General features: G+C 42.2%; 1 protein-coding gene across 18 annotated transcripts in view; it reads left to right on the top strand.

Moving 5' to 3' along the window:
* The window catches only part of LOC124150427 (collagen alpha-1(I) chain-like), a 145,458-nt gene extending 132,823 nt beyond the window's left edge, over positions 1-12,635 (top strand). For all 18 annotated transcript variants that reach the window (XM_046522451.2, XM_048400779.1, XM_048400785.1 and 15 more), the window contains one exon: positions 8,593-12,635. In XM_046522451.2, coding sequence (XP_046378407.1) covers positions 8,593-8,595 — 3 coding nt within the window. In that variant the 3' untranslated portion in view covers positions 8,596-12,635. The remainder of the gene's footprint in view (positions 1-8,592) is intronic.
* Positions 12,636-23,857: the final 11,222 nt, after the last annotated feature.

The raw sequence follows: 23,857 nt of genomic DNA, 5'->3' as shown, positions 1-23,857 counted from the left end.
GAGTTTTCTTACTCTGTTAACCTTAAAATATTACCTCATTATAATACCAGAAATAAGCATTAATTCCTCCTAGAGCCACAAAGTCTTTTTCTGTTATATATATGTGCCAATCCTGAATGTGGTAAAAGAAGGAAGGTTTAATATGTATGCTTCGGTCAAACCACTACACATCAGAAGTTCAAGAGAATGTTTCAGGTAAATAATCAACAGTAATTTCAAACTTGGCTCAGAGTTTGCTCTAGTAAACTGTGGTGGTCATAAGAGACAATCTGATAGATCTATGGTCAGGCTCAGTGACTTGGCTCATTGAGTGTCGATGCTCACAATGTCAACCACTGGTTTGTCTGGTCCAGATTTGATTATTTATAGGCAGCAGCCATAGAGCTGGAATATTGTGTGGCATTAGACAACAAACAAACAAACAACTCCAAACTGTCTTGACCATTTGTTCTAATGTCTATGTGACTTGAACTTATTCATCTTTGACATTAAGGGGCAGTAGTCTTGTGATAAAAGCATTCATTTGTTCCACCAAAGGTCTTGGTTCATTTCCCAAATGGGTACAATGTATAAAGGTGTTTCAGGTTTCTCCGCCATGATATTGTTTCAATATTGACAAAAATGACATAAAACCCAAGTCACTCACTCACTTTGGCCTTGACAATAAGAGGGGGGCACGGATGGCCCAGTCGCCTAAGGCGCCACGATTTGCTGTGCAGAGTTGCTTCCCTTGGGCACGCCAGAAATTGTGGGTTCGATTCCCAATTCGCCCCAATTTTGTTTCTAGGTTTGTCAGCACCATACCCGTGCTCGTGGGTTTTACCAAAGTGGTAACCGTCTAAGACCTACATCACTTGGGGCTTTCCTCCCGCATTACGTCGCGATATAACTAGAATACTGGTAAAACAGTGTTAAACAGAACTCACTCACTCACTTGACAACAAGAAGTAACATTGATGAGGCCTTTTGTGGATGTCACAGCAGTGACTCTATAGCCCCCCCTTTCATGTTACAGTTGCCTGGTCGTGTAAGGCACAACAATTCACTGTGCAGAATTGTATCCCTTAGGCCTCCCAGGAACCTAAGATTGTGGGTTTGAATCCCGGGTTCGCCCCAATTATGTTTTAAGGTTTGTCAGCACCATACCCGTGCTCTGGGTTTCACCAAAGTGGTAAACCTCTTAGACCTGCATCACTTCGGGCTCTCCTCCCACATCAAGCTGACACACGGTGATATAACTGGAATACTGTTCAAAGCAGCATTAAACCCAACTCACTCACTCACTCATGTTACAGTTACAGAAGTACTGTGAAGATGCTCTATGCATCAGTTTGAGTGTACAGTGAAGACTACAAACAATATAGACACGTCTGTATCACGAGTCACGGGATGGACGTTGGCCAGACATCACACAATGAGCATTGTTAGGTGGTTTCTACAATTCAACCAATATATGGTGAGAGTGACATTGTGATCATGGGTGTTCGAATGTACAAGTATCAGCGTCAGCCGAGTGGCCCTGTGATGTCTCGACTACCATGTTAACTGTTCTATACGGAATGTACCCGGTATCTTCAAGCATGTATCACTGATATCTCCCGGTGTTAATCTCCGTTATCTCCCGGCTAGAGACTCCAGACTACAGCTGGACAATACAGCTGCCCTATGTCCACTGTATCAGCTGGTCAGGCAGATTAATCACATGGTCAGTGACCAGAGCACCAACTTTCTGGAGAGAGCAGATACAAGCCTGACAGATTAATACCCTTGTTTTGCCATCAGAAGTATGTACAGGTTCTCCTCTCTAGTATTAATGGTCGGCCATTAACCTTCAAATGTCAGCCAGCTAGATGAAGCCCATCTACACAATATATTCCTCTTGTATTCCCTAAGTGCTCATCAGCCCTAGTGTTAGCTCACCTGGTGTTATGAGTTCACATCTACCAAAGCTTCATGTGAGCTCATATCATGGCATATTGTCCTTGTGTCATTATAGTCTATCATATAAGGAAATCGTGTTTGATGCGGTTAATGGAAAATGTTATGCCTGCAATGAAATAATCCAAAATATGTTGGCGATGTTTGGCAAGTGACACACTGGTCGCTATGTTGGCGATGTGTGGCTAGTGACACACTGGTCACTCTGTTGGCGATGTTTGGCTAGTGACACACTGGTCTCTATGTTGGTGATGTGTGGCAAGTGACATACTGGTTGCTATGTTGACGATGTTTGGCAAGTGACATACTGGTCGCTATGTTGACGATGTTTGGCAAGTGACACACTGGTCGCTATGTTGGCGATGTGTTGCTAGTGACACACACTGGTCGCTATGTTGGTGATGTGTGGCTAGTTACACACGCTGGTCGCTATGTTGGCGATGTGTGGCAAGTGACACACACTGGTGTCTGTGTTGGCAATGTGTTGCTAGTGACACACACTGATCACTGTGTTGGCAATGTGTTGCTAGTGACACACACTGATCACTGTGTTGGTGATGTTTGGCAAGTGACACACTGGTCGCTATGTTGGCGATGTGTGGCAAGTGACACACGCTGGTCGCTATGTTGGCGATGTGTGGCAAGTGACACACACTGATCGCTGTGTTGGCAATGTGTGGCTAGTCACACTCACTGGTGTCTGTGTTGGCAATGTGTTGCTAGTGACACACACTGATCACTGTGTTGGCGATGTGTTGCTAGTGACACACACTGATCGCTGTGTTGGCAATGTGTGGCTAGTCACACTCACTGGTGTCTGTGTTGGCAATGTGTTGCTAGTGACACACACTGATCGCTGTGTTGGCGATGTGTGGCAAGTGACACACACTGGTCACTAAGTTTGTGATGTTTGGCAAGTGACACACACTGATCGCTGTGTTGGCGATGTGTGGCTAGTGACAAACACTGATCGCTGTGTTGGCGATGTGTGGCAAGTGACACACGCTGGTCGCTATGTTGGCGATGTGTGGCAAGTGACACACACTGATCGCTGTGTTGGCAATGTGTGGCAAGTGACACACACTGGTGTTTGTGTTGGCAATGTATGGCTAGTGACACACACTGATCGCTGTGTTGGCAATGTGTTGCTAGTCACACTCACTGGTGTCTGTGTTGGCAATGTGTTGCTAGTGACACACACTGATCGCTGTGTTGGCGATGTGTGGCAAGTGACACACGCTGGTCGCTATGTTGGCGATGTGTGGCAAGTGACACACACTGATCGCTGTGTTGGCGATGTGTGGCAAGTGACACACACTGATCGCTGTGGTGCCATTGTGTGGCAAGTGACACACACTGATCGCTGTGTTGGCGATGTGTGGCAAGTGACACACACTGGTCGCTGTGTTGCAATGTGTGGCTAGTGACACACACTGATCACTGTGTTGGTGATGTGTGGCAAGTGACACACACTGGTCACACATCCAGTCCGGGGTCACACTGGCAGTAAGTGATGCCCGAGGCCGGCCAGCTGTGACAGTGGCTCACCTGGCCCAGCATGCACAGAGGCAATGGTGGTGTCACATGGTAGTCCCATGACACAATGGCATTGTTCCAGCTATCAGAGGGAACAATCAAAGGACTCTCCCCCTCCCTGGTCCCAGGTGTGCGTGATATCGGCATGTCTGGCCCCACATTCCGCCAGCACGTTCAGATGAGGGTCATGATAGGTAATAATCAACAAATGCAACAGATGTCCCCATTCAACAAACACACAACACTTTAACAGGATAGTTATTTAAACAGCTAAAAATGTGTGATATGTAATCAGATCTCCTTAATAGGTTAAATTAACAAACAGGTAATTTTTGTTATTTTGTCATGTTTCAACTTGCTCAATTTGAAAAACAAAGAATCTAAAGAAATGTAACCTGCCTACAAATGTCAGTATTCTTTCTTCCATATTGGCAGCTGGATCATCTAGACTAATGACCTGCAAGAATGGCAGTATTGCCAATGAAACGATGTCTGTGCAGATACTTCAATTACATTGGCATAATTTCCAATGAATGAAAGAATAATTTTGAAAACATGTTCAGTGTTTATTAAAGGGAAGGATAAACAAAAGGAGACTATCAGAGGTTTAATCACAGGTTTTTTCTTGCATTCTATACTCATAAAAAATAAGAATGGACACAAAAATATCCACTCTGAGTCACATCTGAGTCAAGACTCCAGATTTCCATATTCAGTTCACACTAAGATACGGTCCGGTACAAAATGATGTTGAAAAGCTTTGATACATCTTATTATCCTTTTGTATTCAGAGTACATGTTTATCAAATCGGACCTATACTGCTCAAAAGAAGTTAAGGAACACCCAGTCGGATGTTCTTCAACATTTGAGTAGTATGATTCTTATGGAGAAAAGTTACTCATTAGCAGTGAAAAGTCAAGAAGATTTCTGGGTTTTGAATCCTATTTATCAACATTTTTCAACAATTATATTGCAACACAATTAATTCCCCTTCATTTTTCAATGTCCATTGTTACAGTTTAACATTTATTTAATGTTCTAGATTTGTCCGGCTCATCCCAATGGAGAAGATTAAGTAGTGTTTGTTTGCCTGCCATTTAATCTGTTTTCAATGTGCACACAAACCGCCAACTCCTCAACACGAGGGAGGTAATATATGGGACTGGGTCCCCCTCGCTGACACTGCCTGTGGCCGCCTGTCAGGGCAGTGATTGTAATTAATGGCTTGGTGTTAATTAGGTTGTTAATGAGCGGACTACAATTGTGTGTCACACATCACAGAAACAGCATATGTCAGTTGTGATGGCGGCCATGAACAGCTTCTGCAAAGTTATTGGGTTGTTTGTTATAAGGAAATACTGTGTAACATTGTTTGCCCTGACATTAAATCAAAATGTCAAGTTGTGAAAACAGTCAAACTGTTCGTTTCTACATATTGAATAACTTGTGCAGTTGTGTTGTGATGTCTCCAGCTTGACATGTTTACAAGATGGGGTGGTAATTAATTTGGTATTTTAATCTCCATCAGGTGTCCAAAGATTGTTTCAACGCCTCAGTTACACCATCAATAAATACATCAATCAGATATGCGTATTATAGATATTCAAAGTTGATATCAGAGCTCAGGGGGCCTACAGCCAGCAGTGAATAAACCTGCTGAGTCTGCAGTATTGTCTCCCAAACCCCCACAACCCCACCCTCCATTTATTCTAATTTCCATTTTGTGTTAAAAGTTTCTTTCAACACCTCAATTATGAAATCAATGAATTTATCAATGAGATATGCTTATAGATATTCAAAGTGGACAGAAATCAGAGTACAGCTCGAGGGCCTACAGCCAGCTTGGTATGAATTTGCTGAGTCTGCGGTTATTTCCTCTCTCCCCCCCCCCACAAACCCTCTATCTCCTAATGCTGTGTAAACCCATGTGGCACTGGTCAGCTGGCTGAACACAATACACTACTGACCATTGTTTGGGGGGCCATCTCAATAGTCAGAGGGAGGTGAAAGGGCTCATACAGTCAGTTTGCTTTGTTTGATGGTTGTTGCACTCAGCAATATTCCAGCTATATGACAGCGGTCTGTAAATAATCCAGTCTGGACCAGACAATCCAATTTATTGACACCATGAGCATCGATCTACGCCATTGGGATACGATGACATGCATCAACTGATGCCAGACCACCCGATCCCGTTAGTTGCCTCTTACAAACCAGTCATGTCATAACATGCAGGCATCGGAAACAGACAAGCTGTAGTGAGTGAGTGGGTTGGGTTTTACGCCGCTTTTAACAGTATTCCAGTTATATCGCGGCGTGTCAGCTGAATGTGGGAGGAAAGCCCGAAGTGATGCAGGTCTCAGACGATTACCACTTCAGTGAAACCCACGAGCACGGGTATGGTGCTGACAAACCTAGAAACATAATCGGGGCGAACCGGGATTCAAACCCACAATCATAGGTTTCTGGCGTGGCCAAGGGACGTAACTCTGCACAGCGAATCGCGGCGCCTTAGACGACTGGGCCACCCGTGCCCCCAGACAAGCTGTATGTAGGGTGGGGTACCACTGATGAGATGAACACAAATGCATTTGTAACAGTAAAGGTGTGCGGTTATTGCTACAATACACTTTTAGCAAGTGTCAGGATATTTTTATCAGATATATATGCCAGCAACCCTGTATCACATGCAGGATATCAACTGCAATATACGGTATATCCCCTAGAACACCTATAATTTACAGCATATACCTGTATCACTTCCATGTGAACCCATCCTCCTCAACCTTTTGGTGCTAGTTTGATAGTCTGTCATAGACTAACATCTAGTCTCTGAAATGAACATATCGTACATAAAAAAACAGTTGTTCAGTTATCTTAATAAAAATATAATCAAAAGGAGCCCAGTGACTCTCTTCATTTTCATATACTGCAGTGATCTAGTATGCCAAACATTATAGACTTGCATGGGTTGTATTTGATATATATTTGTATCAGGGTCTGTAAGACAGACAAATTTATCCAATAAAGCCCCTGCACGGTCTTTGATAGGCATTTAGAAGTGATTCACGTAAGGAAGAGAATATATGTATGTCAAGTTCTTTATTATGAGGAACACAACTTTTCGGAGTATATACTCACTCACATGATGAAGGAGTAAGCATATACTCCAAAACGTTGTGTTCCTCATAATAAAGAACTTGACATACATATATTCCCTTTAAGCCTCTGCAAGTCTATACTAGTGGGCAAGTCTAGATTACTGCAGTATCTGAAAATGAAGAGAGTCTCTAGGCAGCTCTTTATTATATTTATATCAAGATAATTTAAAAACTATAAGATATGTTCATTTCTGAGACTAGATGTTATTCTACTAGCTTGGTTTTGATACAAATTGACAGAGAGGGTTTGAGATGGCCCCTAGCCATGGTAACTTTCCACCAACAGTGAGGTCCATGCTGTGGTCAAGTGACCTGTGAGCTGACCAGACACCTGTTGGCCTGCAGGGCTGATCCCTTTATCAGACACTCTGCAAATATTGGCCCTCTCAGACCCCTTACATCCCCTCTCAACACTTCATTAGGGGGTAACCCTCCCCCAGCCCCAAGCCCTGGGGGTAAGCCAGGGACAATAGGGATTGGCCTGACCCAGGGGACACTTCAAACATGCTTTGATTGAATAATGCCTCTAATTAAAAGTTGTGCTTTACAGTGATAAGTAACAGTTAGGCTAGAATTGCTTCACTGTCATGTAGCAACTTGACTGGAATATCTTCATTTAATTGGATCAAACCAGGCCAGATTATCAAAAAAATTACTCTAGAAAGCTGTAAATCAGCATTAAAAAGAAATTAAAGAGAAATCAATTGTGTAATAAAATATTTCTCTGACTATGTTAGTGTATTGGTCATACATAGTATTTTGTCATTAGTTGATCCATGCACTCATATAGTTCTAAATGCTTATACATCAAGTTACATTTTGAATCTATAATTACCCCCTTAGAAACTTTGACCCTGAGGAAAGGTTGCGAGAACTAAAATAAACAAATATACACCAACGTGTACTTCATCATGTATTTCGTGAGTGAGGGAGTATGGTTCTACTCAGCTTCTAGCAATATTCCAGCAATATCATGGCTGGGCACAAACAATCGCCTGAAGCCAGACACACTCACTCATCATGTGTACATGAAATCACATGACAATGGAATTGTAAAATCCTGCAATAAATTGACCATCTCCCACAAATATGAGACCTGCTTTTACCCATCTTTTGACCAGCACTTTATACCGTATTTTCGACATAATAAGCGCCCACGGCGATATTTGCTAATATATTTGCACGTGAACAATCCCAATTAGCACCCCTTCCGATTGATCAATGTACACAGGACCTATTCATTTGCGTGTAATACGCACTCGTGTGGGCAATTAAATTCTGGAAAAATATATCTGCCGTACATAAACATTTCAGGCTGTCAGCATAAACCACGAAATTTATCTTTCAACTCTGTTTTTCACCAAAATAATATTTTAATAAGAGCCCCCTATTTCTAATTTTGAGAGCGCCCTGGGCGCTTATTACGTCAAATACGGTATTAAAAGACAAGTCAACCAAAACTTGAAATATTTTTATTTCAGCGACTAAATGCTCGTCAACAGTGGAAAACATACATGTACATATGGCATATAGACATAAAGACATATAGCAAATAGACATAAAGACATATGGCACATAGACATAAAGACATTTGGCATATAGACATAAAGACATATAGCATATAGATAGATGAAGCACATTGATAAACAAGTAGGCTGAGTCAAAATGATAACCTTTATCACAATGGAGAGTTGATTGTCTACAAGATTGTAAAAAGGGAATGCTCTATCCATGACATTAGTTTCACATTTAGGCTGAATATTAATAATCATTGGGGAAATCTGAATACATAATTTTAAGTTTTGCAGACAGCTGTGGATGTTATTGTTGGTATTAAAGCATTGTTAGGTAATAATAATCAATTCATAAAACCTATCAACCATAAAACTTATCAAACTAGCACGTTATTTTTGTTGTTTTTTTGCCACTTCTGACGGTTCCATTTCTCTGTTTCAGTGACATGGCACGAGGTAGGTGGGCATGACTGTCAGGATGTGGATACTTTGACAAGCCAGATGATCAGTCAGAATTCCACCAGAGACACGGAGACGGACAGCGGGAAAGATTCCCTGTCTGCCATCACAACATCACTGTCACCAAGATTAAACACAGTACCACAGATATTCAGACACACAGACACACTACTGCATTCATGCATCTTTTGCCACTTCATATTTCTGTCACCATTACATCTTCCCTCCATCATATCTACAAGCATAGGGCACGATCCTCCCAGCAGACGGCAACCCTAGCATCGAATAGTTGCCAAACAGATGTCATTCTTACAACAGATGTTTACCTAACAGCAGACCTCATTTAAAATCAGATTTTAACCAATGGAGAAAGCCATCAGGAATGGCCTGAGACATCAGAAACATACATCAGTTAGTCAGCAGACATTATTCAGAAAGCAGATGTGTTCAATGTTTAGAAGCAGACGTCATTCCAAAAGCAGACAGCATAAAGAAGCAGACGCTATTCAGAAAGCAGACGTCATTAAAAAAAGCAGACATCATTCAGAAAACAGTCATCATTAAGAAGCAGGCATCATTGTGAAAGCAAACAGCAGGCAGAAAGCCAACGTCATTCAGAAAGCAGATGTCATTCAGCAGAAGTAAAGATCAAGCAACTGGATATCTTCAGAATACAGGATTTGTGGCATTATGCAGTGAGAAGGATCATGGAGTGTTTTGAGCCTGCTGTCAACCAGTTGGGACTACTATAGTTCATGTTAAATGTGATCTGCTCATGGACAATGTCGCCTGCTCATGGACAATGTCGTCTGGTCATGGACAATGTCATCTGCTCATGGTCAATGTCGTCTGCTCATGGACAATGTCGTCTGCTCATGGACAATGTCGTCTGGTCATGGACAGTGTCGTCTGCTCATGGACAATGTTGTCTGCTCATGGACAATGTCGTCTGCCACAAGATACTGGGATTAGGTAGCTGTTGTGAGTGATGGAAATACTCAATTATTTGTTGTCTAGTAGAAACAATTGATGGCCTACTACATGTATTTTGTAACAATTATTTGTTAACAAAATTAATGATGCAAATTTTATTGGTATTTATTTGTAAAACTTGATTGTATGGTGGAACTGGTCCGAGGAATAGATGGAGATGGCTACAGCCAGCGAGCGGATGGGGTGTGTGTGTGCGAGTGTTCGAGCGAGAGTGGGTCTATTGTGTTCGTTGCAGCCAGAGAGATTGTACATATACTTGTGTTCATTTTATGTTCATCCCATTATCAGGAATGGAGTGTCCATCCTACTTTGTGTACAACAACCTCTGTTCACAGTGGCAGCGTCTGGTGACCATTCTTGCTGAGTATTTGTCCCTATATGAAAATAGTCCAGGTGAACTCCATGACGCCGACCGAAGGCCAACTGTCCTCAGCAGTGCTTTTTGTTGCATCTTTTCTAAACCCCATCATCCTCATCAGGCTCTGTGTGAGTCAGATGACACATTAGGCTCTTTTTGAAGTTTGTGAATAAATTCATTTACCAAGCATAATGACGTACTTCAATCATCAATGACGTGCCTGAAATTGTTTCGAGTGGTCTTTCATGATTATGTTGAAGTTTTGCCATCTTTTTATAATTGTTCATCTAGACTTGTTTTCAGTGTCGTAACACATGCAAAGCTGTTTGTTTGGTTTTGGAAGTCTCCCCAGGAATAGTGTCTAGCCCTGTAAAGTGTCAGTACTGATACATTATAGTCAGAAGATAACCCTAAACAATCTTGTAGTATAGGTCTACAGCATACACAGACACAGTAGTACTAACACATCTGTTATCATGGTTATCTTACACATATCATGCAGTAACCATGGTAACAAAATAATGTATGATACCCATATTAGTGTAAAATGTTATGAAAAAGCTTCCTACCATGAGACAATATTAATCAGTGCTGAATCTAAGATCTACGAACATTACTGTATAAAATGACATTCATAGATCTTTTGTCTGTTAAAAAGCAAATATGAACAGTAATTCAGCTTACTTTTTCTTTGTGTATTAGCAATGTCTACATGGTCTTGTAGGGCACTCTACAAGGGTCATGTTTTGTTGACAGATTTTGACATGTGATATTCATGTACTGGTTGTCTACTTCCGAGTGGGGCTCTTCGTGTGTTAGCCCTGTGTCAGAACTCCCTGCACTGCATGTGCTCTAAGGCAGGGCAAGGAGCTTGCTTACATGCTTATGTCTTGTACTGATTATTGCATAACAGGCTATTCAAGCAAATTGATTTTTCGAGTCTGTATCATTTTTATCATAAAGCTATCAGTATGAGATTGTGTTTTTATTCACAATATTTGGAATTTAGGATGATAGTATGTCCTATTAATATAGAGTTCTTTAACAGACTACAGTGGTATTTGCCATCTCGCTCTGCCCGACCAAGCATTTACAACTCAGGGAAGACAACTCCGCTGCCTGTATTCGGCACTCATTGTTTAAATGGGCAACTTAATTCATTACTATATTACAAAATTAACGAGGGAATTCCAGTTCTTCCCCTGTAACCGTGAGGGTGGATGTGTCGGCCATCTTGACCTGAAAGACAAGGACAAGATGGTCCTGACGCCTGTGACACTGTTGGTCATGTATGGCAGTTTCTCTGTTTATAGTTTCTCGGATAGCTTCGAGTGTCCCTTGAGGACCTACAGGGCATATAACCAGAGTCAGTCCCCCACCCACCAGGGTCCTGTTCCCCTCACAGCTAGAACCCACCCAGCTCTGTGAGAACCTGGGGCAAGCTCAGGATGTCAAACAGTACAAAGGCGGATTCAGCATATTTAAAAGGGAAGGGTCCAAAATATCAAATCCTATCTGTCAGTTTTACTACCTATAACATACCACATTTGGTTTTCAAAAGGGGGTGGGGGGTTCTGAACCCCCTGGACCCCACTTCTGGATCCGCCTATGCAGTAGAGCCCTAAGATATAGAACATTTTAACCCCAGCACTGAAAGGGTTAAGACATATGATACACATTAAGGCAAGGCCAGTTTTCTTGTTTTACAGTTATCTGCGTCAGTTAACAGGAGACTTGAACTTAAAACAACACATTATAAATTATTGTGAGGTCTGATTTGATGGTAGTTACCTTAAATAAACATGTCATTTCTTTAAACTCTAACAAATTTAGGGCACATCTGTAAAACAAGAAAACGTATTGTTTCTGTGCAAAATGACATCCTAGAATGTAACTGTGTAACAATATGATTCCAAACCAGTAGTATTCTGTCCCGAGGAAGAACTCTCCCTTGGTCTTGAGATTCCATCAGTTTGACCCAAATAGTATCTCTAGGCTCACAAACTCCCTTAGTTGTAATAATGGTCATATCACCCTCTATTCAGGGTGTGTTGGTCGAATGAACAATTCTTCAAATTTAGATTGTTTGGTTGAATATTAGATCCCCCCTCATTGAGATCTCGCTGATCTAAGGAAATCTTTTTGGCCTACGCCTAGTGTAGAGGGAGAGCCTGGTAGACAATAGGACAGTTTACCGGGAGTAGGGTAGAACTTGTACATATTGGCTTGTTGCTTGTACAGTGTAGAAAATGTTATTTGTTTATTGAATTGTTCTTGAAAGTCATGAAGTCAGATCTACGGCTTGTTTCATTGTAACCAGGATGGTTTTCCATCCATGTTTGGCAAATATCATTGATACTCCATTTCTCAAAAGACTTCTTTTGTAAACAAGAACATTGCAATATTGTGACAGAATGTTCACTGAATCTTTATGATCCACTAGCATTGCACCTTCTGTCCAGCTGGAGGTTCTCATGGAGAAATATTCTGACCAACAAGCGATAGACTAACCATCCAAGATCTGCGTGAACATGTTTATGACTTAGCTCAATTAACTAAGACTATTTTATTTGTTTTGTTCTTAACAGTTGTAATATCTTGCAGTAAACCGCCTAATTGATGTATTAACTCAGTATGTTTACAGAAGATTTAATGAATAAAACAATCAACCTACACCAGAGTTCTGTCTTCATTCAACAGTCAGACATGCTGCTCAACTTTTGATGGGGAGACTCTGTTTAATGTTACACAACCAATGACAACATTTGATGGGGAGACTCTGTTTAATGTTACACAACCAATGACAACATTTGATGGGGAGACTCTGTTTAATGTTACACAACCAATGACAACATTTGGTGGGGAGACTCTGTTTAATGGTACACAACCAATGACAACATTTGATGGGGAGACTCTGTTTAATGTTACACAACCAATGACAACATTTGATGGGGAGACTCTGTTTAATGTTACACAACCAATGACAACATTTGATGGGGAGACTCTGTTTAATGTTACACAACCAATGACTACATTTGGTGGGGAGACTCTGTTTAATGTTACACAACCAATGACAACATTTGATGGGGAGACTCTGTTTAATGTTACACAACCAATGACAACATTTGATGGGGAGACTCTGTTTAATGTTACACAACCAATGACAACATTTGGTGGCAATGTGTACGAGGTCATGATAACTTCTTTGAGAGGCATTTAGATGTTGGAGACCTAAGTAAAGATAAGATATATGGATGAACAACTTTATTACCATTAGGAATGACATTTCGGTGTAGGTTCTAACACCCTTATCAACCATATATCACCCATCTAGTGTACATGACAGACTTCTCCACTCTATTGTAACTACACTTACATCCCAATCTACTCAACTGTGTGAACACTGCCTCATACCTGTATATATCGACCCGTGAAGATCCGGGGTAGAATAGGTCTTCAGTAACCCACACCTGCCGTAAAAGGCAGCTTATCGAAAGAGGCGACATACAGGATCGGGTGCTCAGGCTTGCTGACTTGGTTGATGCATGTCATTGTATCCCAATTGCGTGGATCGATGCTCATTATATCAATCACTCGATTGTCTGGTCCAGACTCGATTATTTATAGACCGCCATCATATAGCTGGAATATTGCTGAGTGCAGCGTTAGACAACAAACAAACAAACCTGTATATGTGCTTGTCAACCATATACTATATGCATCACTTGCACAGTGTTAGAACCTACACCAGAGACCATAAAATCTATTCCAGACAATTATCAGTTTACAGATGAGAAGCTGATGCTGTTTACTGAACACATCCTTGGGGTGAGGGAGGGGGAGGTGGAGGGGTGGATTGAGGCATGAAACTTCATGAAACACCGACTGTGGGGATGAATGTTATTCAGTGGCAGTGTTAAAAGCATCACAATTGAAAATGAAATGGTCACAAGAATTTGAAATATGCAATTACCCTAAAAACGGAAGTGCGGCCATGTGAGGTTTGATTGTTTCACTCTGGCTGTGTCAGAATGGCTGACACCAAGGTGAAGGTCAGGAAGCAGGGAAGATGCATGAGTCTTGCCTGAATGACAGACTAACTCGGTCGTAGTATGACAGACTAACTCAGTCAGTGTATGACAGACTAACTCGGTGAGTGTATGACAGACTCAGTCAGTGTATGACAGACTCAGTCAGTGTATGACAGACTAACTCAGTCAGTGTATGACAGACTAACCTGGTCAGTGTATGACAGACTAACCTGGTCAGTGTATGACAGACTCAGTCAGTGTATGACAAACTAACTCAGGCAATGTATGACAGACTAACTCGGTCGGAGTATGACAGACTAACTCAGTCAGTGTATGACAGACTAACTTGGTCAGTGTATGACAGACTCAGTCAGTGTATGACAGACTCAGTCAGTGTATGACAGACTAACTCAGTCAGTGTATGACAGACTAACGTTGTCAGTGTATGTCAGCCTAAAAATGTCGGTGTATGACTATGTCCATGTGTAAGGTTACATTCAAGCACAGAGGGCCAGAGAGGTATGTATCGTGCAATAATACATCGTAGTGTGTTTCTCGATTGGTTAACAAAACATTCTGCAGTTTTAACCATGGTAACTGGGAGTTCGAACCCTACAGTCGCGTGAGTCCGGTTCATGACAGCCTTGTGAAGCCATGTACCCCTCCCCAAAACCTACCACACCACACCCCACCACCCCACACCCCACACGTTGTGTGGAAGTTGACCATGTGGTCTCTGGTGGAAACGTTGAACGGGCAATCGATGACACAATATGCATGATTTCATGCCCCGATTTCAACTTAAAATCACGTCTTTCTTAGTCGTTGACATTTTAAACAATGAAGCTATTATTTAACTTATACATCACATTAACACCTTTAAATTTGTGTATCTACTACAAAACCCATTGCAGCAAGTTCATCCACGGGTCAAGTTCGGCCACCGCTAATTGCAGGAGTGATATATAGGTATATACACCGGCGGCTGATATGTCGGCGTGTGTTCCCTGTAGGCGGGTCACGGCGGGGTGAGCTCTAGACTTGCACAAGTCTCTAAGGAAATAACTATTAGTTGAAATCATTATTTCTAGATTATGTAAATAATAAGAAAAAGTAATATACTGGAGTCCTTAAAGGTACTGTCCGCTTATCTAGACTTGCCTATTATAAGGATAGAAAAACTACACATCCATGGACTTATCATTCAATAAAGCCTTGGAGCAAGGCTATGTGGGCCCATGTATAGTTAGTCTGTCTAACAGTTCCCTGACCATAATATTTTCGTTCCCTAAATGGTGCAGGTCTAGATTTTTCAGAGCTTCCGCCTCGCTGGGCTGTATTGACCACATATCTAGACTTGCTAGAATTACTGTACATCCATGGATTTTTCTTTTAGTACAGCCTTGGAGCAAGGCTAGGTGAGCTCGTGCCCTTGCCGCCGGATACACATCAGAGACGACGAACATTAGTTAAACCATATAGAAAGTCGCACATTGGAATCCGACAATCTGTTTCAGGGATCCCAGACACACCATCACTCACGGGCACTGAAGCAAGCCATTTAATAAAATAATGCCGATATAAACTTCTATATGAAGTATAGAAATATATGGAAGAGGTACGCAAAGGACCATTCAACATCTATTATAGTCAAATTTATTGAGCGCCAATATTCTAACCTCATCCACCGACGGGATATTGTGGGAAAATTGCTAAAAGCCCGCGTAAAGCCAACTCACTGTTTGTCTGTTTGTTTGTTGTTTAACGCCGAACTCAGCAACATTCCAGCTTTATGACGACAGTCTGTAAATAATCGAGTCTGGACCAGACAATCCAGTGATTGACATCATGAGCATCGATCCACGCAATTGGCATCGATGACCTGCATCAACCAAGTCAGCGAGCCTGACCACCGATCCCGTTAGTCGCCTCTTACGACAAGCATAGTCGCCTTTTACGGCAAGATTTGGTTGCTGAAGACCTATTCTACCCCGGATCTTCACGGGCCAAACTCACTTTGATCCACGGTGACCATAACCAGTATAAATTATTAGATATTGCATAACGGACTTGTGCTAAACTGCAACATTGTCTCATGTGTGTACTCATGAACTGATAGATGGATAGCCTTCATTTACCGGTTGCGAAAAAGCTAAATTCAGCTTTCACTCACTCACACGTTTTTGAAGGTATTTACGCCCACTTAGCTAGCCGCCATCGTTAATGAGTTTCCAAGTGAAATGACACTGTAAATGTCTGACACATATATTCTCACCGACCGCGAATACCATACATGTTGGTTAATATATAAAGAATTACTCATATTCAAGAGATATTAGATTGGTTCGACGCACAAACGAACATACTGTTATGTTGTGTGAACCGACGCTCATGAACGCATCACATGTGACGTCATACATCCATGACTCGAGATGCACGTGCAGGATTAGCGTGTAAAGTTTGGAAATCACGTTCAGCATATCGTGATAAGAATAAGTGAGTGAGTATGGTTTTACGCCGCTTTTAGCAATATTCCAGCAATATCACAGCGGGGGGCACCGGAAAAGGGGCTTCATACATTGTACTCATGTCGGGAATCGAGCCCTGGTCTTCGGCGTGACGAGCGAACGCTTTAACCACTATGTTACCCCACCGCACCGTGATAATTTGGTTGTTTGTTTGTAGTTTAACGCCGCACTAAGCAATATTCCAGCTATATGACGGCGGTCTGTAAATAATCGTGTCTGGACCAGACAACCCAATGATTGACAACATGACCATCGGTCCACGCAATTGGGATCAACCAAGTCAACGATCCTGACCACCCGATCCCGTCACTCGCCTCATACGACAAGCATAGTCGCTTTTTATGCCAAGCATGGGTTGCTGAAGGCCTATTCTACCCCGGATCTTCACGGACCGCCTCGTGATAAGAATAAAGACACGGTAGTAATACTTGACGGATTGTTAATTTTGTCATAACGTGGTACACATTGGAAACATCACTTCATAACGTAAACGATCGCGTTTCTTTTGGCGGTGAGTATATATGTGAGGTGAGGTGAAATTGGGTTTAACGTCGCGTCCAAGATTCTTGCATTTATATAGCGACGTGTGTGTGTGTGTGTGTGTGTGTGTGTGTGTGTGTGTGTGTGTGACTGATGCCGATTTATAGTGCTAGCCCACTGAGAAACCATGCCGCAGTTCACATGAATACCCCACTCAGACACAATAAACTGACTCCAAGCCGACCAGTCCTTGTTTTAGCCCCTTAATGCCGAGCGCCAGATAGGGTAACAACAAGTACCATCTTTTAACGTCTTTTGGTATGACGCGGCCGGAGATCGAACCCCGGATCTTCCGCTCTCCGGGCGGACGCTCTACCTCTAGACCACGGGGGAGTATATATGTGAGTATACATGTGTCATGGAAGCATATAATACGGTGATAAAATAACATGCCCACTGACACCCTTCGAGTGGGATTTCCGGGTTTCAGTTGGTCCCCAGCAACCTATGCTAGTCGTGAGATTCGACTTAATGGATCGGTGGTCAGGCTCGGTGATTTGGTTCATGGTGCGTCCTCGTACCCTCAATGCGTGTGTCGTTGCTCACATTATCATCCACCGGATTGTCTGGTCCAAACTCGATTATTTACAGGCTGTCGTCATTTAGCTTGAGTATTGCTGAGTGCGGCGTTAAGCAGACACATCCTCACAACCTCGTAAGTATTGATCAGTTGTCCCGTATGAATGTGTGTAGTACAACATGGACTTGTAACGAATACAGCTGACCCGTGAAGATCCGGGGTAGAATAGGTCTTCAGCAACCAATGCTTGTCGTGAGCGTGTCGCTTTTCGTGAGGCGACTAACGGGTGGTCAGGCTGGCTGACTTGTTTGATGCATGTCATTGTATCCCAGTTGCGCATAACGACACTCATATCAATCACAGGATTTTCTGGTACAGACTCGACTATTTACAGACCGCCGTCATATAGTCCAGTGATTGACATCATGAGTATACATGTGTATATGTGTGTATATTCTTGATGTAGAATTACGTCGTAGGTTGGATACGTCAGTGATTGTAAATAACATGCAGTGTTCCGCTCATTTCGTACAGAAAATGTTTCAACATCGCCATTTGTTTCACCATAAAACAATCTATGAACATAATTTTAGGCATCGATTATTCAGGATATTATTTCGCCATTATTATGATAATTATCATAATACAGTGGAAATATAAATCACTCATAACGGAATAGCAATATTATACTGTGTAATCGAGGGTGATTAGGCGTATGTGTTTGGATATATTCAACTGAACTACTTACAGAACAATTTGGGACTACTTTACTGAGAGTAATATAACACATTTTCACACAAAGGATCGTGTTATCGACGAGATAAACCAATCTGATAAACTTGGTATCACGATTCGATAAATATGCAAATGAGGTCACCTATATCAGGAGTTACTTTTAAGCTCCATAAACTGATGATTCGATGCTTAATAGGCTGTTGTTTCAAGTTAAATAACAATTCTTTAGACAAACATGGCTGTATATCATTTGGCACTACATGGTACATCGGGCTGTTCACTCAATCACTGTTTCTAAAGTTACTTCATTAAGAGAAGACCGCCTCCGTGGTCTAGTGGTAAAGCGTCCGCATACACACACACACACACACACACACACACACACACACACACACACACACACACACACACACATATATATATATATATATATACCCCCATCACACCAAACTAGTTCTCAATACGTTCGTGAAAATGTCGAACGGGCTCCAACTGTGTATGAACGTAGTGGACGTAGTAGCAACTATTGACAGTCTGTTTACGAACGTCATGGACGGGCTCGGACGGGGAGGTTGCTCTAGAACTTTGAGTCTGCTCAAAATTTTATCCCGTCCATCCCGTTCTGCAATTAGTCGGATTAACAACGTACTCAAAACGAGAAAGACGTATTACGAACGGAATTGCCGTACTTCGAACCTACAAGGGACGTGTTACGACATGGTGCAGTCCGACATAAATTTCAGTACGTTTGCACACCGACCGGGTCGACTTCTCTTTGGAGGCATGATGTGTTCAGCTCGGAGCCCTAAACTTGAATGAAAACTGGCTACAACGCGCTCGGTATCCATAGGAGTCGGGGCCAGGACGCGAATACACACGCACTTGGGACAAGATGAGGACGTACTGTGAACGAATTGGTCGGGTTAAGAATTATTTAGAACTGGCTTGGACGTATTGTGAACGAGGTAGAACGAGGTTGAACTGGTTAAGAACGGCTTCAGAAGGGCTACGGACGTGCTCGAACTGCTTCGAAACGTTGTCGGGATGAGGTGAACGGGCACTTTTACACGATCTGAACTGGATACAAACTGACTGCAGACTGGCTAAGAACGAGACAGACGTATTGAGGACTGCTTATGAACGAACTAGCATCGTATTTTATGCCAAACTACGCGTTCTACCGTGATCACAGCCCGTTCTAGTATTTTGTTTAGAACGGGGTAGAACGGGGTAGAACGGGATAGAACTACTTTGGTGTGATGGTAGCATTATACAAATGCAATAATCTTGAACGTGACGCTAAGCGCTAAACGCCATTTCACCTCACCTCATTAAGAGAAATGTCGACTGACATTAATAAATGATATAGATATTGTTCCACTCGTCTGTTTCCGTATCTTCAGCAACTCATGCTTGCTGTAAATGGCGACTATGTTTGTCGTAAGAGGCGACTAACGGGATCGGGTGGTCAGGCTCGCTGACTTGGTTGATACATGTCATAGTATCCCAATTGCGAGTATCGATGCTCATGATGTCAATCACTGGATTGTCTGGTTCTCACTGTATTGTCTGGTCCAGACTCGATTATTTTCAGACCGCCGTCATACAGCTGGTATTTTGGTGAGTGCGGCGTTAAACAAACAAACCAAACCCTATCAAATCGATGACTTATTCTCGCCAAGGGGCCGCAGGTCCTGACCGCGACTAAGCAGCCCCACATTAGCCAATATTAGTTTGGTAACTTTAGTTTGTGGGTCTCGGGACAAGGGATTATCTTATTATTATTGCTGTTCAAACCGCACAACAATATCAATACCAACGCAAATTACATGATACATGTACGGTCGTTCCTACAAAACTCACCTGAAATATCTTAGTGAGTGAGTGACTGAGTATGGTTTTACGTCGCTTTTAACAATTTTCCAGCAGTATCACGGCGGGGGGCACCAGAAATTTGCTGCACACATTGTACCCATGTCGGGAATCGAACCCGGGTCTTCGGCGTGACGAGCGAACGCTTCAACCACTGGGCTACCCGACCACCCCCTGAAATATATTAACCGTGAGTACACATTCAAATCACCTTCATGCATTCCGTCGTGTGCTTGCTTGGATCGGTGTTTAATTTCGGCCGGCAAACTTCAGCCAAAAAAAATTTCAGCGACTATCGATATCCATGAATATTGTCTCAACATTGTACAGTGAATCGTGGAAATGTACACCTGTCGATCACACTATGTGTTTTTAAAAAAGGAAGCAAACATCGTGTTTACCTGTCCCTATCAGTCCATCACAATGTGGGACACCATGCAGCTCACGGCCAATACCTGCCGGTTACACGTGATACACCTGCACGTGGTGCCCTGGCATATCACAGGTCCGCCTGATCTTTTGGTGCATGTTTGAAAAACTGGAGTACATACTTGACCCTGATGTAATTAACATTCTGTATTAACATGTATCATTTGAAAATCTTCAAACGGATTTAACGTTTAACGGTATAACGATTGGTCTGAATGAGGTGTTCAGTGCACCCTGTCCAGTATATATAAACACAACAGTTAATTTGTTAATTGAGTGAGTGAGTGAGGTTTTACGCCGCTTTTAGCAATATTCCAGCATTATCACGGCGGGGGACTCCAGGAATGGGCTTCACACATTGTACCCATGTCGGGAATCGAACCCGGGTCTTCGGCGTGACGAGCTAACGCTTTAACCACTAGGCTACCCGACCGCCCCATTTGTTAATTGAAGTATTACAGTTTTTAGTGCTAATTTATGCTGGTGTCAAAGTGCACGGTTCGTATAATAATAAACTGTCTGCAACAGAAAGTATACACCCAGGTTTGATGGTGGCTAAAAACGAAACAAACAAGAAATGGTTATTCGATGGTGATGATATTTGATGATATTTGATACAGGATTCATAGTTGTGTTTTAGATCTTTTGGGGTGTTTTAACAACGTTTTGATAACGTTTGTAATATTTTAATCAAATCTAAATTTTCAAGAGTATAATTTCCCTTGTCCGGCTGTTCATATGAATCCTACATCGGGACAGTTATCAAGAAACACGTTGCTTCAATAATGACTGGGAAGTCAATTAGTGAGTGAGTTAAAATACGCGTTGCAATTAACCAATTAGGAGACCGTCTACCCTAACGGAGATGTGATATCCATGGGCTAGCGAATACTTACTAATTGCCCTCACAAAACTGTGACTAAATATTTATTGAAAAGATAATTATCCTGCCAACCTGTACTTTAAATAGCACGTTACACACACTGAGGTAATCGCCATACCTGCCGTCGTTGTACTGACCCGATGCTTACGTGGTCATGAATACACGCCGTGAACAATGCCGGCTTGTTTGTGACGTAACTCAAGGTCAGACGACTGAACGCCGGCCGGTGTGGCGCACCGACCGTTCCTCGCCACATGTGACAGCACGAGATCAAAGTCGCCGCGTAGATCGTTGTTTGCACTTGACCCTGAAATCTCTCAATCTCTAGTCACATGACACACGTATATCTACGGCGGGCGTTCTCCAGATACGATAACTGTTACATTTCAGTAGAATGCGTTCAAATTGTTCTCATCCTTACTATATCGATATTCATGCAGGTTGGATATGAAATCCGGGAGTCTGTACACTGCACATGGGTTTAAACAAGAGACTGTGTGTCTGTCAGAAACGTGCAGGTGTGATAAAATACACTTGTAGTTTGTATGTCCGTCAGCTGTATATAAACGTGCAGGTGGGATATAATATACGTGCAGTTTGTATGCATGCAGATCTATTAGATGCAGGTGTGGTGTAATGCACGTGTAGTATGTCAGATCTATATATAACCATGTGTGGTGTCATATACGTGGAGTCTGTCAGATATATATATATATCCAGGAGTGGTATAATACGCGTGCAGTTTGTCAGGTCTATACATACACATCACGGTATGGTATAATACAGGCATATATTATAATAAATGTCTAGTTGTATTCATGCGTTCATGATTTCGGTGTTGGATAAGAAATATAAGATCCTTCCTGCACTGACACTTGCGTCCGTCATAAGACCATATGTACGTGATACCGCGTTAGCCCCGACACTCTCCGTCCCACACGTCTCCGTCGTGTGGCCGTGCACGTCCACACACCCTTATGTCGCCCCGACCCCGAAACACTTGTTTACCGCTGAGATCGGCTAAAACTGTACACAGCTGATACCAGGCTGTTTAAATAAATGTAATGCGTAGTTAAGTGCGGGACTGCATGCAGTGGTGACACTAAGGATGCCGCCGCTAGGTGGCTATGTCATGTACCACACGGTGCATCGGGAGGACACAGCTCCGGTGATGGATATACATGTCTTTCCGTCGATGTTACATTTCAAATAAAATTGGTGTAAAGTTTTGTTTTCTGTGATTATCAGCGCCGGTGTACTCACGCGGGCCGTACAATGTACGCTGTCCGAATCTGGCAACAGAAGGTCGAGTCACTGAGCAAAAGAGAAAAAAACTAACTTTTAGAAAGAAGTGCTGTATAAAGAAAAACACGCCGGCCCATTTTATTCCACCGAATTTTTGTTTTATCAACACATTAGGAGAATTATACACAAGGTATTTGCTGCGAAACCGATTTTATATTAAATATATTTTTTATATACATATACATTTAATTATATGCTTTTTAGTTTTGTCTTTTTACTTCTCTCTCGCGAAGATTCTGAATCAGTGCCTAAGAGTGAGTGAGTTAAAATTTATCGTCGCATCGGCATTATTTCGGCCATAGAGCGATAGTGCCTAAGATGACATATTGAACAATGGGGTTGCTCTCTCCCCCACCCCACCTCCCTTTTCTTGGAACGCTCCTTCCTCCTACCTACTGACATGTCAGTATTTGTCTTGTGTGTTTGTTGCCTTGGTGATAGATTGAAACGTGTCAGTAAGAATTATCACATCAGAAATTAAATAGTTCATGTAAATGTGATATCAAGTGTAAAAAGGTAAATTTGTACTAAATCGACAATTTGAGAGCAGCAATACATTAATAGATTGTCGAGTGACATTGAATATAAAACTTGTTCATAATATGACACTACATAATTGAGGGTGAACTTGTGCAAGAACAAAGGTTTACTTGAGTAATATAGTCTGATTTCAATACATGCTTATTTCGTGCTGTTCTGACAGGCCCCGGTCAACCGGCGAACAAAGCCCTGCCGGAGTGCACGCTTACAGAAGGCCTGTCTGGTTTTTGCAGCGATATTTGTAATTCAAAAGGACAGTTTTTTAAACGCTTAGCATGACTGATGTAGCAACCGAGTAAATATGTGTGTCTTGTAATTATATATCAGTCTGAACGATTAAGCGGTAAAAACAGCTGATTTCTTTGTTTTGTTGACCATGACCTTTCATCACAACCTGCGACCTCTGACCCAAACCGGCTTCGCAACAGTGCGTGCTCTATGATTGGTGGCTGTGCGGAGGTGTGGGATTTTCCGCGTTCCAAATAAGGGAGGATTATGCTAATAGTCATCCGGG

Source organism: Haliotis rufescens, unplaced genomic scaffold (genome assembly GCF_023055435.1).
Source record: "Haliotis rufescens isolate VD_foot unplaced genomic scaffold, xgHalRufe1.0.p SCAF_20, whole genome shotgun sequence".
Lineage (NCBI taxonomy): Eukaryota > Metazoa > Mollusca > Gastropoda > Lepetellida > Haliotidae > Haliotis > Haliotis rufescens.
This window is presented reverse-complemented; position numbering and strand designations above follow the sequence as displayed.